We start from the raw sequence: 15369 nt of genomic DNA, 5'->3' as shown, positions 1-15369 counted from the left end.
CTTAATTCCATTAATACTTAAAGAAGCAAAAATAACAAACCCATTTTTTTCTTCCTCCTTGCTCTTACTTTCCCTTCCTCTGTCACCCTGATCCCCAATGTTAGAAATATGTTAGTACTGAGGTCCTTCAGGTATCATTCAACTGTATATTATTTTATTAATTACATTGTAAATTTGAGCTTGGAACAAACTTACACGTGGAAGAGTTCTCTCCATTGCCATGTAAGACCAAAACTGTTGAGCTCCTATTTAGTATGGGAGAAAAAAGCTGTAATGGTCATTTAAAAATATCCTGACAGGATGATGACTGGGACTGAACTGCCAGTTTCCCAGGAGATTACAAGGATTCCTTCAAAACAATGAGGTTAACTTTTTTTTTTTTTTTTAATGGAACACCTTGTCCATCACTAGAAGGCTTCTTTCAGTCTCATTAGCTTTTGAGCTTGAGCCTGTAAGTGTCTGAAATGAGCACATCCTCAGGCAGAAAGGCTGTAAGACCTCACCAGGCAAGAGGCTGTAAGGTTCAGTTGGGAAACAGAAGGAAATCACTCTTCAGTGCTCCTTCTGCCCTGTCAGTGTTAGGAACTATGTTGAAGGAATGGTTTCTTTACAGGCAAAATCCAAAGATGTCAGAAACAAGATCTTTGACTTTAAAGTGGAAAGAACCACCTTTTTACAATAAGGGTAGTGAACATTTTGATACAGCTTGTGCAAATACCATTCAGCCCATGTCAGTATTTCTTACAAGGGCAAGAGTTTGAGGACTTTGCTCTTATTCTTCCATAAATAATCCTTTCTGACTTATGGAGTTGATTGGATCCATGTGATGTACTTGAGACACCAACGTAATGAATGGTAGAATGTTCGTGAGTGACATAGAAGTTACATTGGCCCATGAAAAACAATTTAAACCAAGGCGCCTGTTTTAAGTCATTGCTGAGATTTAATATCTTACAGCTCTTGGTTTTGGATCTAGAGACTCTTTGAATGCATTTTTGTATGTCTGATGCCATTTTCTTTTATATGGTCTTCCTTAAAACCAGAAAGAACAATGGGGTCTCCAGTGCTTACTGGTCTGATGCAGTCGCTAGCAGTCCATTCACAATGGGCATTTGGCTCCTGACCCTTAGAAGGAAATTTCTGCTAATTTTGATCGGAGGTATTGTAACAGTTTTCCCAGGAGGTATGTCTGTACAGCTTCTATTCTGTCAATCTTAGAGTAAAAGTGCAACAGACTGAACATTATGAACCTGCACGTCCCACCGAGTGCCATGTGTCTGTAGCATGTGTCCGTGGTTACATAGCTAGGTAAGTCATTCCTCTTGAAGCCTAATCTGGCTTTGAAATTTCCCGTGGCTCCAAAGATAAGTACTATCTGGAGTACTAATACTAATTTAAGAAATGCACCTCTACTTTGCTTTTACTTTTTTCTTTTAAAGATATTACCTAATTAATTGTACCATATTTCAAATACAAAGAAGTAGCAAACCGTGGCATTCTTTTATTTTAGGGAACGATCAGGATTTGTGGTCTGAGAGATTCACATCTACCTATTGCCACATAACTATGCAGGTAATCAGTGTAAATACATAAAGACTTATGTGTATCTGACTTCTGAACTTGCTATGAGTGATATTTTGCTTGTCTGTGTATTGAAAAAGGTAACCTGTATGGCAGGGCCATTCACTGTGGGATTTCGCTATGTGGGAGTATTTAGTACATGCATATCCATGCTTTTTATACCTTCATTTATATGCTGATGAAGAAATACTACTGAGCTCATGCTTTTACTATTTACAGCTGAATATTTCTGTACTCAGTCAAGGACAGTATACAAGTAGCCAAGAGCTCTTGAAGGGAACCTAAAGGAATTAAGGGACTTCCACTGGTTTTGGTAGATGCTTGAGTCCTTTCTGGATTTATGAAGTGCAGATAACTTTACATATGGGAGACATCCACACAAGTGAAAGGGCTTTTCCAGATCCACCAATTATCAAGCAGGTTAAGACAGTATTTAAATGCCACTCTTGAGGATCTACAGTGTCTCCCCTGCCCCCCCCCAAAGCAACAGTAGTTGGGTGGGGGAAACCACTTCTAGAAAACTTCAATGACTTTGGGTCAAATCCCGATCCAGTTGAAGTACAGAGGGATTTTATCAGTTTCTTTAGTAGACTGAAAATAACCTATTTAATTTTTGAGCTGTTCTATGTCAAATAGAAAAATTTGTTTTTGGAACAGTGAGGGTTTTTTTTTTTGGGTAACTATTTATCTTTGCATAATTACAATTCATCTTGAAAAATGATTCACTTAAACTGTTTTCTATTAAGTAAACTTTAATGAAGGCATCTATGAATTAAATAACATCAGTGATTTTAATCAGATGATTACTTTGTGTTTTAAATTAAAATTAAATAACCTAAGAATATTTGATGAGGCCTCAAACTACTTCTGAGTGCAGCTAAACTGCTGCTCCTAATTCTTTTAAAAATGAGTTAAATTTTATTCTTTTAATCTTTATTTCAGTCTTTTTCATTGACACGTTAGGTCTAGAACACCTACTGATTAGTGACCAGCTTGAAACAGCTTCTAAAATTGACTGCATTACAGGGAAAATATAGTTCAAGGTTACTTAGATCTTTGTGCCTGTATGTATCACATAAATGTTCATCTGCATTTTAAAAAATGATCTCAAGAGTTAGGGCTGCTCGAATCTGATGTCCTGGTTTAGATAACAGATATGGCTAACTGTTCATCTTCCTTCCTCCCAGGCCTCAGGCGGGCATGATGTGCAGTTAAGCATAGATGTCATCTTTCCAGTTGCAGGGAAAGAAAGATGGAGAAGGGCACTTAGAGAATGGTGTTACCAACATCTTCAACACTAAGGATAGCTGTGGGAGAACAGCAAGGAGAAGCTGATCAACCTTGGGGGGGAAGAAAGGTCAGCACGAACTGTTACAGAGTGACTTCTCACCATGCTGCTTTTGAGTCAAAGGAAGTAAATAGTCCAGAACATCAGTACTTCTGTGGAAGAATGAGTAATTTTAGACAGCAGAAAATAAATGAGTGATGGTGAGTGAGTATCTTTATCTGTTTGGGTTTAGAGGGCTCTTCTGGGGGACTACAGGATAGTATGAGAAATGAGTTAAGTGAAAGATAGGTTTTACTGGTGTAAGTGGAGGGGAGAACAAATCAATATACAAATCTAGTATTAATAGTGGGTAGGAGTAGACAACACTAGGTTTCTGAGATAAATATGATGGATTTTAACAAATCAGTTATATTAAATATGAAGCTTATCCCTCTGATCCCAGAGATTTATAGCAGCAGGAAAGTTTGATTAGTAAATCCTAATCTGAATTTTGACTCTCAACTTACCTCCTTATCTGAAACAGAATTTCTATTTAGAGATGTTGTTCTGCATTTCTTTCCTCTATAAATCACTGTAACAGAATTTAGAAATTAAGATAATTTCAAGTAGGGAAAAACCTGATAGCTATATGGCTATGCTTTAAAAGATAAACTTTTTTTTGTTATATGCAACTAGGTAAATATTAAATATCATGCAACAATGTAGAATGGCATGATAGTGTACAGGCCACAATATAGGTAACAAGATTTTTTAATGATACACTGTAAGATGGTGGGAAGGGAAACTGCCTACCACTAACACAAGCCTTGACTATCAAGTATATACTATTCGTACCCGATTTGGAGTTTAAGGTTATATGATGCCAACATGTTTTATAAACACTATGGATTTGGAATCAATGTACTATGTGCACTTACCCATTCCAACAGAACTTCCAGAACAAGTTACTGAAATGACATGAAGCAATAGTATGAGTGTTAGGTGTCTGGTTGTAAGCTGGAAAACATTAGTAGTCTGTAGAATTTAGTCCATGTTATACAACTGTGCAATTTCATCAGATGGTACTAGTTTTATAATGGATTATATTTATACCCTGGGAAAGAGCTCCCAAGGAAAATTACCACCAATTTAAACTATTGTTATTTAAAATGTCCACCACTTAACTGCATAGGAGTGGTTCACAAAACTTCCTTGATTTGTTTTTATATTCAAAAACAGTAACACCATAAAACAAATCAGAAAACAAAAAACAAAATCCTCATTTATTTGCTTCTGTATTCTGACCACTAGTATCCCAGATGAAAATTAACCTCACCATATTCACCATACCAGGTTGTTGATAAACTAGTTAAGAAGCATCTGTGTAGGTAAATGCAAGTCATCCTTATGCAAGAACTACATTCAAGTAAAAAACAACAAAAAACAAAAAACCTCTACGGCTAGTCCCAAAATGCTTTTGTGGTACTCCTGTCATAGATGTTGCAAGATAGCACCTATAAACATTGTGCTGGAGTCAGCACGGGGATAGAAAAATTCTGTTCCACACTGCCTTTTCTGGTATAACCTCTGGTTACATTTTAGCCATCTAGCATGCATGGACAAAACTACGTGGTTCAAAGAAGTTTTAAGTCTTACCTGAATATATTTTTTTAGGACAAAGTGTAAGCTTCATCCCTTTGTCAGTAGCTGGAGTTACAACCACTGTGTAGACATCCCCACAAGGTATCTCAGTGATATCACAGTGACTTAGACCTGAGTGAGGGGCACAGGTGAAATCGCCTTTTGAGCCATATAGGTCAGTATTGTAAGTTGTCATGTCTTCAGAAGCTCGCCAGTGTACCCTGATACCATTATTGCCAAGTCTGTATAGCTTCACCCCAGAAGGACAACAAGCACCTAATAAAATAAGTCAGATATCAATAAGCATATTTTATAAACTCACAATACATTGTACATTTTCATAGCAAGTTTTAAAGCAGATGACATAATTACATCATCCTAAATACCAGCAATTCAATGAGAAATGGTTATCTTTTCACAGAAAACCAAAGTAACTGTTCAAATGAACTAGGAAAGAAAATGTTCTATGAGGCTCACACTGTGAAGCTGGAAATCACCTTTTTTAAGTACACTGGAATATTGTTGCTCTCTCCTGACAGTGGAGGCATTAGGACTACTTAGACCCACAAGGATCCATCTGTGGGCTCCAAAATTGAATTATGCCTGTTGTCAAAATTTCTTTATATGGCCACCTGATGGCAGTTACAAGAACAGGGTTTAAGTGATAGTGAAATTACTCCACACAGGGAACAGCAAGTGTACTGGCTATTTATTTAGCTACACTATTTGTGTGAGAAGAACGCAACATGCAAAATAACATGATCATTGAGGTTTTTTTCTTTCCAATCGCATTTATTATTTACATACTGGAAGAATATCCTTGATATGTGCAAGTGGATGTCAAACCAGTTTCACTGATTGCTTTCAGAGATACTGTATAGTTGGTGCCACAGGTGATGCATCCCAGGAGACAATAGTTTTGAAGAGTGTGACACTTGGCCTGTCCTTTTGGAGACTCCAGTGTCGTTACATATGTCTGTGCACCCATCCCAACAGACCAGCTGATATTTGTTACAGACTGCATCACTTGAGTTAGTGTCAGGTCATTAGGGCAACAAGGAGCTTAAAAGGAATAAAAAATAGAGAAGTCAATTCTCCTTTGTACTGGGGAAATTGAAGGTATTTTCAGGGACTGAAACTAAAATAATATATGATAAAGAGGAAAGGTATGAAAATTTGCATACTTTCCAGGCATACATTAGCACACTGAAAAATATTTGACTATTTTGGCAAAGTGGTAAGCATCTAATAAACAATGTCAAGATAAGACCAATTTATCTACAAGATTTATTAGCCTGCAATTATTTTATGAGGATTGTTCACTGGAATCTTAACAAAATCTGTGATCAGAATGTCAGGCTACCCCTCAAGTCTAATGGCTGAACCTAGCTCTGTCTTTGTTTTAATTCTTTTACTCCACAAAATAAATGGCCACAGCCAAACTGCCTGGTGAAAATGATTTCTGGTTTGTATGTTAATCCCAGAACCATGCCTAGGAATTGTTTCGGTAAGTGGTACAGGCCAAAACCGTGCTAACAGATTGAATGGTGGTAGGATGTGCTTTGATCTTTTCCTTGATACCGTTTAGTTTCTTGATATGGACATCACCTCAGTGCTTCTCTTGATAATAAAGTGCTGACAAGGAGGTTATGCAATATATTAGTGGATTATGTTGCTATATTTTAATTAGCTGTGACAAATTATAATTGGTTGTATTATGGTTTCTCAGTATGATGCACCTGATCCTTCTTTCTCACACATATATACATATACACACACATTTAGGCACAGGACATACCATCTAGCAGTGCACAGAGTGCAATTTAGAAAAAGCCAAAACATAAAGAGAGACAAATATTGTAATATTATAGTGCTAAATATTTTCTATTATATACATTTGCCACCTACCTGTCTCTAAAGGGACACTGTAGCTTGGTAAGCTCTGTCCTGCTGGTGATCTTGCTACAGCACTAACAGAGAAAACAGATCCACAGGGAAGGTTAATTATGGTACAGGAGTTTCCAGAGCTTGTGCAGTGCCACAGTCCAGCCTCTCCTCTGGCAGTGACGATATATGTAGCTTCATCATTATTGGATTGCCAGTACACGCTGATTACAGAAAGAGCGTCTTTTGAGATATTTTTAATTTCAGGACTGCAAGGAGCTGAAAGATTTTATATTAACAATATATAAACAGTTCGTTTATGCATACTGTATAAAGTATACATGAATATTAACTTCCAGTTAGAATAGACCGACTGATTTGGAACAGCATGTGATTCTTACATGGTTATTTCTGGTGAGAATTTAGAACTCTTGACAGAACTGACAACCTAAAGGTTTTGCATACAAAAATAAGTTGAACTGTAAATTTGACTTTCAAAAGTTTGAAGCATTCAGTAGCTTTCAATCTAAACCCTTCCTTAGGTCTTTGATTACAGTATCTTTTTTAACAATGGAAAAAAATCTACTGGAAGTATTATCAGTTACAGTAACTTGGCACTCAGTGCTTTTTACCCATGAATCACTGCAGCGACTAGTTATTTCTTCTGCCAAGGAAAGCAAAAATGATCATAATACCTGTTGCCACATATTTAGATGCTCATGATTTACTGCTGCCCCTGACTTCACTGAAAGAATAAACAGTGATATTGCACTGGGTGTTACAGTGCAGAGCCGATAAGGTGCACGCTGTGGCCGTGTCGTTGCACAGCACCACTCCAGTCCAGTCGGCAGCTTTGGTTTCGTACATTTCAGCACCACGGACAGGAGACCAGCTCACCTCCAGCGTGTCGCTCGACACCCACACGGCACTGAAGTCGCTGGGGCAACAAGGTGCTAAACGCAGAAATGACAGAGATGGGAGCTTTGAGGTGAACTGAAAATCGACATTAAACCAAGCAGTGTTTCATTTATCTGTGTTCTTTTTATCTTAAATCTCCAAAGATGTCTTATGCACAGTCTCATTAATCCCAAACTTACTTTTTGAATTCAGTATCCCTCCTTCCACTTCAGAAGAGGGTATTCAAATGTATAGGTGCTGATAAGTTTCTATATACTTGAAGGGTAATAGCCATTAAATAGTTTACAGAAAAAAAGCTACATGCAAACCCCAGATGTTTGTATTATGTATTCTCTTGATTTAAAATTTCAAAAGTATCTGGAAATTATCCAAGTAACTTTCACAACATCCTTCACAATTTCCAATTGAACTGGTTATTTTTTCATTTTACAAATATGAAAACTGACTATGAGGAAGTTTAAGACTGCTAGATTAAACTAGTTTCAAGTCTGTAAGCATGTTCTTGCATTTGATTACTGAAGTTAAAATCAAATGCAGTTTGAAGTGTTCTGTTTCTTTCTGTTGATCTTTCTGTGTTTTAGCCAAGAATTGAATAAAAATAGAGGTTTAATTCATTATCTTTCAATAAAAATGTTCAGCCAGCTCTACCATAAATACTGTTAATGGATCTAAATGAATTTTCAAAAATACATTGCTACTTACCAGTAGTGTAATTGAATACATCACCTAAAGGACTCTGCCCTGCCTTGTTATATGCAAAGACACTAATGAAATAGGTGAAGCCGCAGTCTGACTGGAAATGGCACTGCGTATGGGATGTGTTGCAGTGCACTTCCAAGCCATCATCGCTTTTCACAAAAACCACATAATAATGACCAAAATTCACACTAGACCATGATACCAACAGGATACCAGTTTCATCCTCTTCAGTTGATATACTTCCTGGTGCACAGGGGACTGAAAACAACATTTAAAAAATTAGAATATTTATGTAAGTTATACTTTAGGAAAAAAACAAGAGGGATATACAGAATTTATCTACTCAGCTTGAATAGTTAGCAGAAAACAGCAACTCATCTGGCTTTACAGAGAATGCTATTTACATTTAGATGAACAGTGAGTATCATTTTTATAGAACAAAGTAGATGCTACCTTGATTTCTTACATAAAAGATTTGCTTAAGGAGCCCCTGTGAATAACAACAGAGGCACTAGGCAGTATTCCAAAGGAATTGGTACATTCTGCGCTCACAAACTGTAGTTTTGGATGACATTTGGCAAACTAGCTTGAACAGCAGTTGACATCTGAAAGCCTTTGTATGAAAACCCTTTACCTACTGGTGTGAAACTCATTGTGTCTTTGTCTGAATATACTGGTCTTCTGCTTAGGTTTCCTGTTTGGTGACATCCCAGAATTTCACATTGAACTTCAAAATCCATGGGTCTTTTTAATAACATTTTTCTTCCCTTTTTTTCTGGTTCTAAAAGTTTAGCTCGCTGCTCTTAGAAGATGCATCATCTAGCTGAGGCACTTTTGACTGGAAAGATTACAGCCCACAGCTCTCATCCCATTAGATCTACTTCTGAGTTGCTTATGTGAGTATCTCTAACTCATATCAATAAGGGGTCAAAATGAACCAGGTTACGTTCAATAATTTGAATACTGTGTCTTTAAAGTAGCATATATAAACAAAAATGGTCTAGATTTTGCTTTGTCCTCATAAAGCTGCTACCAGAGAATGGCCTGTGACTATACCTTAATTTGTGGTGCAACTTTAGCTGGAAGTGGTTATTCGTGACCTGCTTTCTAAGTAACTCCTAGATCTAGCCTAGCAATTCTCAGCCTAGGGCTAGTCCTCAAAGCTATTCTTTCCCCACAGATTTCTCCCAGTCTGTGACTGAGATGACATAGGTGGGGGGGTTGTAGTGTTTTGTTTTGTTTTATGCTCAGGAAATTGACTTTAGAATGGGTACTTCTGATAACAGGAAAATGCAGGCTTACTGGTTCAGCCAACAACATACACCATTCCAAGTTTTCTCACAGAAGTATGAAGAAAGTTTAGACTACTATCCTTGAAATCAGAAGATACATGAGATAGTTCATGCACAGAAGCAGAAATAGCTACTTGAGTATCACCCATGAATTGTAATGGCTTCATTTGCATTTGAAGTTAAAGAAATATATATCAAAACATCATAAACTATATAAAGATCAATTGTTCACGTACTAGTTGTTAAGTTTACTGCAACAGTTGGTTTACTGGATCCAGCATCATTATGTGCTATGACAAAAACAGAATATTCTGATCCACATTGCAGCGATGTAACCATGCAGGAGGTAGAAGACATGTTACACTTCGATTTCAAGAGTCTATTGGAGGCTATCACACTGTAAGTTAAAGCTCCTTCTGTTGGCATCCAAGAAACAATAGCTCTTAAAGTGCCACTATTAAAAGCTACTTGAACATCCGTTGGTGCCTTCAGACCTATGGTGAAAGAGTTTGGAAAACTTGTAAATACAACTTAGCATATGGCCTGCAGACATGATCTTTTCAGAACTTGCAAACTAAATATAATTTTTGTGATGCAGATATTACCCTATTCATACTAAAGTGACATACATTTTTTAAGAGATAATTCTAGTTTTGTACTGACATAAAGCTTTCTGTTGAAATTCCATGATTTGAGTATTTGTTTTTCACAGACAGAAAAATCCTTAAATCTGTTCCAGCTTATGTAATCTTTACCCAGCTTTGTCCCAGGTAAAACTTTAGTGGTAGTTAATGGTATCTTTGCCTCAGTTATATTCATTAAATTTAGCCATCTCATCAGAGTTTCCATGAACTCTGAGGTGAGGATAAAATCTGTATGAGCTGAAAATCTGCCCAATGTTCACTGAAAAATATAACAGTCACATGTATACCTATATATCTCCTGGTGTGCATTTGTATGCTTACTTTGGTTTCAAAAATTTTCTTACTTGTTCTTTGGTTATATGTGGAATCATCTCCAGGCACCCCATTGACATTCCAGGCATGTGCCTTGATGGTATAGAGAGTTCCTGGGTCTAGACCTGTGAATATCAAGGAGGTATTGGTGATGTTCTCTTTCAGCATTCTGCCCAAACCATCTGACCTCATGAGGGACACGGAGAATCCAGCTGCCATGTACACAGCTTTCCAGCTCACCACAATGGAGTCGCAACTTGGAGAACTTACTGACAGGATTGGAGCGGCCAGGACTGTTGAGAAAGAACACTGATTAAGCCTTTGGATTTCTAATAATATGTTTAAAGGAAGCAGATTCCACATTCAAACACAGAAACAACAGTCATCAAACTCTTTGAGACAAATTCACTGATAACAAAAACAGAAGAATGCAAGATTTGACAGAATAGATAGGGAAATTAATTTGGTATGTCCATTATGATACTACAGGTTTTGCAAAATGAATATAACCCATACACCAAAGCATGAAAGGTGAGCATGTAGAGGAATGAAAAAGAAGTTTCCTATCCTTTAAGTTTTACGTTGTCTTACTATTTTATACTTTGAATTGTTTCTCCTTTTTTTTCACTCTCTCAAGTTCTGTCTTTTGTTGAAATAAGATCCATACATTCATACAAACTCTAAACATTTAACTTAACTACTGTCACAAAGTAAACTTTCCTTCTGGCTCATGTACTGATCATTAAGTCAGACACAAATTCTAGTTCTCAAAAACTGCAAGGTGAATCTGCTCCATACAATTTAAAATACAACATTATAATAATTCAGTACTGGTACACCTCTGGGCTATACTGTTTGTTTTGTTCCAAATGTTTTCAAAAAATAAAGGAAATTTTATAAGCCATGAATGCTTTAATTATAGTAACATTACAGCATTCTAAATAGAAGAAAAGTCCACCTGTTTTTGCTTTTCTGGAAGGTGAAGGTTGGCTTCTTCCACCTGAATTTATAGATCTGATGGTGATTCTGTACAGGGTAGCAGCTTTCAATCCTGTCAGTGTGCCTGGTGAATTTGTAACTGTAGTTTCAGTGAGGGAATCTCCATCTCGGGCAGTCAGTAGATAACTAGTAGCCCCAGGAACAGCTCTCCATTCCACTGTGATACTGTTGCTAAGCTTTGAATAAGCTTGGTCAATAACAGGTATGTCTGGAGCTAGGAAGGAAATACCAACAGACATGCTGAAGTCAGGTGACTCAGCCCTGTGATGTGCTGAGTGCTGTGAGCACTGCTCAGAGACTGATAAGAACAAATGGTCTGTACCTCCTGTTAATATTTTAAATCTAAATTTTATTTGATTTTGAAAAGTTAAATAACACATAATGACTTTCGTTTCAGGAAACAGTTTCAGTGCCTGGAGTGCAGTGACTATTGAAAAACGGTGTAATGTTTGAGAACTCTTGGAAGCTCTGCTACTGGTATGACCACACATTTGTCTTTCAAGATGAAAGACTGTATCAATTAATATGATAGGTACTGTGCAGAATGTGGCTTTGTATGCTTTTCCTGTTTTACAAGTTTTTTTTGTCATTCCCCTCTGTATGTTGCTGATAGATGCAAGTCAGTTTTGGATTTTCCTAATTCAAAACCAATATTTTCTTTCCTTCTTATCTAATCTCTCATATACTGCTGGGCTGAAATATTTACAGACAGGGTAAAAAAAGGGACCAGAATCATTCTTTATGGCATTTTACTAACTTCACTGGAGTTGTCCCAGCATAGCCACAGGGCACTGCATTCCCCAAATGATCTTGCTACAGGTTTGAAACAAGCTTGAATGAACATTAACACAATATATGGGGTCTTGAATGTTCTAGATCAACTTTCGTCTTTTAATGAAAATCTTTCAGTACCTGAGAAAACACTATTGAAAATGACCACTATTTAACCTAGACTGCACTAGGAGGCCTCTCTTTTATATTACTCTGTAGCCAATTAGCTATCTAATAACCATGAACAAGTGGATGTTTATACAAAGCAATCTGAAATAGGATGGTGTATCATAAGTATTTCTGTATCACAGAATCATAGAATAATTTAGGTTGGAAGGGACCATTGGAGGTCATCTAGTCCAGCCCCCTGCTCAGAGCAGGTCTAATCAGATATACAGTAACATAACATATCAAATGTTGCAGTTAAATGCTTTTCTAATGCCCTATGCTACAGGCCACTCAGAAAGAGTCATGAGTCATGAAGTGTAGTCAGAAAAGTGACTGCAAGAGGGCGTGCTTCTTAGTTACACGCAATTTATGTTCAGTAAACAGGATTTTCATACTAGAATCTGCATATATAAAGCAAGCCTATGTGTTGCAAGACTACAAAGGACTCGAAGAGAAAAATGAAGGTAAAATGAAGATGTATCCCACCTAAAATCAGGAAAAGGAATTAAAAAGTATCTGGGATATCAGTATGCACCTTGAGGCATACATGCCTTGATAGCAAGGCAGCTAACTTGGGATTTCAGAGATCTCTGCTAGTGTCACAAGCATTACCTCTGCTGTTTTAGACCCAAACATTTTCTCTTTTAGCTGTACTCAAACACCTTCTTTTGCCCCATTTGTGAAAATGGTAATACGTATTCTGTATGACCATACCTACAAAATGTTTGCAGATTTGTCTCTTACTATCTTTAGGACAGTTGTCAGCTACTACACTATGATTTTTTTTCCTTTTAAAATACTATCTTTAATAACAATTCATAAAAAATTCTACACAGGAAACCTTTATGCAAGCCTAAGGGAGTTCTTTGCCCAAAGGCAAGGTAGAGAATATATAGCACTTGATTTGTATCAGAATTAAATTACAGAATATTAATGTATTATATCAGTTTTCTCATGAGTAAGCTAGCAAGAGAGGTATTTTTAAACTTATCAGGATAGACATTGATATTTTAAAATTTTTATTGCAATTCAATTACTCCTTTTAGAAGATACAAATTTACTGGAAAAATATTGTCTACTTAGAAAACATGTCAGTTAAAGTATTTAAAAAATGGAATTTCAACAATATTTTTTCAACTGCATTTCAGTGATGAAACAAAAAAGAAGGACTTTGGGTTATGTAGATTCTCCTGTGATATCCATCAATGACTTATATGTTACAGTCATTTTGCTATGAAACCAAAATACCATTTATCACTGTCATTACTGAAAAATGTATATAGATTCACATCTGCATCTGTAATGAAAACCAGGGTAGATGATTCAGAAAGCTGCAGTCTGATTGTGTGAGCAGTGAATGGCAGGTCAGGGAAACACGTATACACATATGTATTTAAAAAAACAGAGAGGAGAAAGAGCTAATTATGCCAATACTGAACTCAGTAGATGAACAAGCAAAAGGCTTCAACAAACATGGCAGCTATCCTTAAAAGTACAATGAAATATCCGGGATGAAATCCCAGTCCTACTGAGGTCAGTGGAAATTATACTGCACAAAGCCTTTCTTACTAACCTGTTGACTGCATAATCTGTGTTTCTGCCAGAATAATTCCGTTCTTGTCAACGGCTTCTGCTTGTATAACGTAAATAGTATTGGGAATTAATGGAGTCAGAGTACCTTTAAGGGTAACATCACTAAAATGAGCCAATAATGACTGGCCTAAAGTATTCACAGGAGTAGCTTTAACTCTGTAAGAAGAGGCTCCTGAGAACTTGGGCCATCTGAGATAAATGCTTCTTGATGTCACATCATATGTAGACATAGAGAAACCTAAAAGGAAAAAAAAAAGGAAAAGCAGAAAAACATTTTAGTTAATTATGAATTTAGTCACATCTTGACAAGAAGACTGTTCAGTGCCTCATCAAACATTTATGTGACCTAATTTTCAGAAGACAGGCATTATACTAATTTTGGAATGCTATTTCCATCATTCACTCTGTAATCTATTATTTAGTGTAATAACTGCTGCTTGCTCTCATAATATCATTTTGTGACGATAGCTAATTTTCTTAAAAGCCCCTTATGCTGCAGTATCATTTTTTAAAAGTTTATCCTTCATAAAAAAAAAAAAAAAGTGAACTTTGGGCCCTTCTGATTGCAGGAAAAATATGACATAAATATATTTTGAAGCCTTACAAAGAAGAAAGAAGTCCAAGTGTATTGTTAATGTACTATTCAAATAAATATCTTTTTTTAAAGCAGGATAAGGAGGCATTGTTTGACTCATTGTTTTTCTAATATACGGATTTGAGAGTGCCTGTATTATTTTCTTTCTTTTTAACTTTAGAGCATTGAAAATACTGGATATAATCCATGCATGAAAATGCAACCAGTATCAATGGTATTCTTACACATGAATAGGATCAAATGTATATTTTGCAAATCATGAAACGAATAACGTGCTACAGTAAGTGTCCAGATACTGCAACAACATGACTAAAATAAATTAGCACTTAACACTCTGACAGTTCAGTATATGTAGAAACATACACTATCACCCTGCTTAGTGAATGAATTGTGAGTGTATTCCTTGCAGTCTTGCATTCCTCACATTTTTAAATAGTCAATATTCACATTTAAGGCAATAGGACCTCTAGGCATACAAAGAATGTGAGACTGAATAAAGTATAACATTTTGCAAAGCGTTAAAAGTATTTAGCATGTAAAAGATAACGCTTCTTTTTTTTGGAGACACAAAGGATAACGGTGCAAATATAGGACAGTCTGAAGCCTACTTGTAGCAAGGATATGTAAGTATTGTACTGAACAGCACAATTTGTCCAACTGAGTACTCTCTTCAACTCACTCTAAGGTCATGGCAAAAGTGGTATGTAAAAATATTTGTGCGAATGTTTAATAGAACTGGGACTCCTAAAAACTGAGTGTTTCAAGTTTGTAAAGATATCAACATACCTTTTCAAATTGAATCAGACTTTAAGACAAGTTTTGCTTATAAAGCTGTGAGAACTTACAATGTATTTTATTAAAAATCAGAAATGTATGTGTTCTCTTCAGACCTATTTAAAAACAAGCAGGGAAAAAGAAAATTTGAAGATTTACCTGTGTTAGCTGAAAAGATCTGAAAAGGAAGATGTAGAAAATTAGAAATACAAAGCGAAATATGTTATCTGG

General features: G+C 36.3%; 1 protein-coding gene and 1 long non-coding RNA gene across 2 annotated transcripts in view; one reads left to right on the top strand and one right to left on the bottom strand.

The window, feature by feature from the left end:
• Positions 1 to 359: 359 nt before the first annotated feature.
• FNDC7 (fibronectin type III domain containing 7) overlaps positions 360 to 15369 on the bottom strand; it is a 16183-nt gene continuing 1173 nt past the window's right edge. Inside the window, 14 exon segments of the mRNA XM_026118834.2 lie at positions 360 to 2809; positions 3376 to 3423; positions 3425 to 3440; positions 3787 to 3816; positions 4505 to 4765; positions 5297 to 5551; positions 6398 to 6652; positions 7069 to 7326; positions 7994 to 8248; positions 9519 to 9776; positions 10271 to 10531; positions 11197 to 11451; positions 13750 to 14007; positions 15298 to 15316. Of these exon segments, the coding sequence (XP_025974619.2) occupies positions 3402 to 3423; positions 3425 to 3440; positions 3787 to 3816; positions 4505 to 4765; positions 5297 to 5551; positions 6398 to 6652; positions 7069 to 7326; positions 7994 to 8248; positions 9519 to 9776; positions 10271 to 10531; positions 11197 to 11451; positions 13750 to 14007; positions 15298 to 15316 (2403 nt within the window). The 3' untranslated portion in view covers positions 360 to 2809; positions 3376 to 3401.
• On the top strand, positions 2772 to 13757 carry LOC135329022 (uncharacterized). The gene is made up of 4 exons (XR_010390163.1): positions 2772 to 3069; positions 8779 to 8886; positions 10404 to 10769; positions 11635 to 13757. It is a non-coding gene; the product is annotated as an uncharacterized LOC135329022 (long non-coding RNA).

This window comes from Dromaius novaehollandiae, chromosome 8 (assembly GCF_036370855.1).
Source record: "Dromaius novaehollandiae isolate bDroNov1 chromosome 8, bDroNov1.hap1, whole genome shotgun sequence".
NCBI classification, from domain to species: Eukaryota; Metazoa; Chordata; class Aves; order Casuariiformes; family Dromaiidae; genus Dromaius; species Dromaius novaehollandiae.
This window is presented reverse-complemented; position numbering and strand designations above follow the sequence as displayed.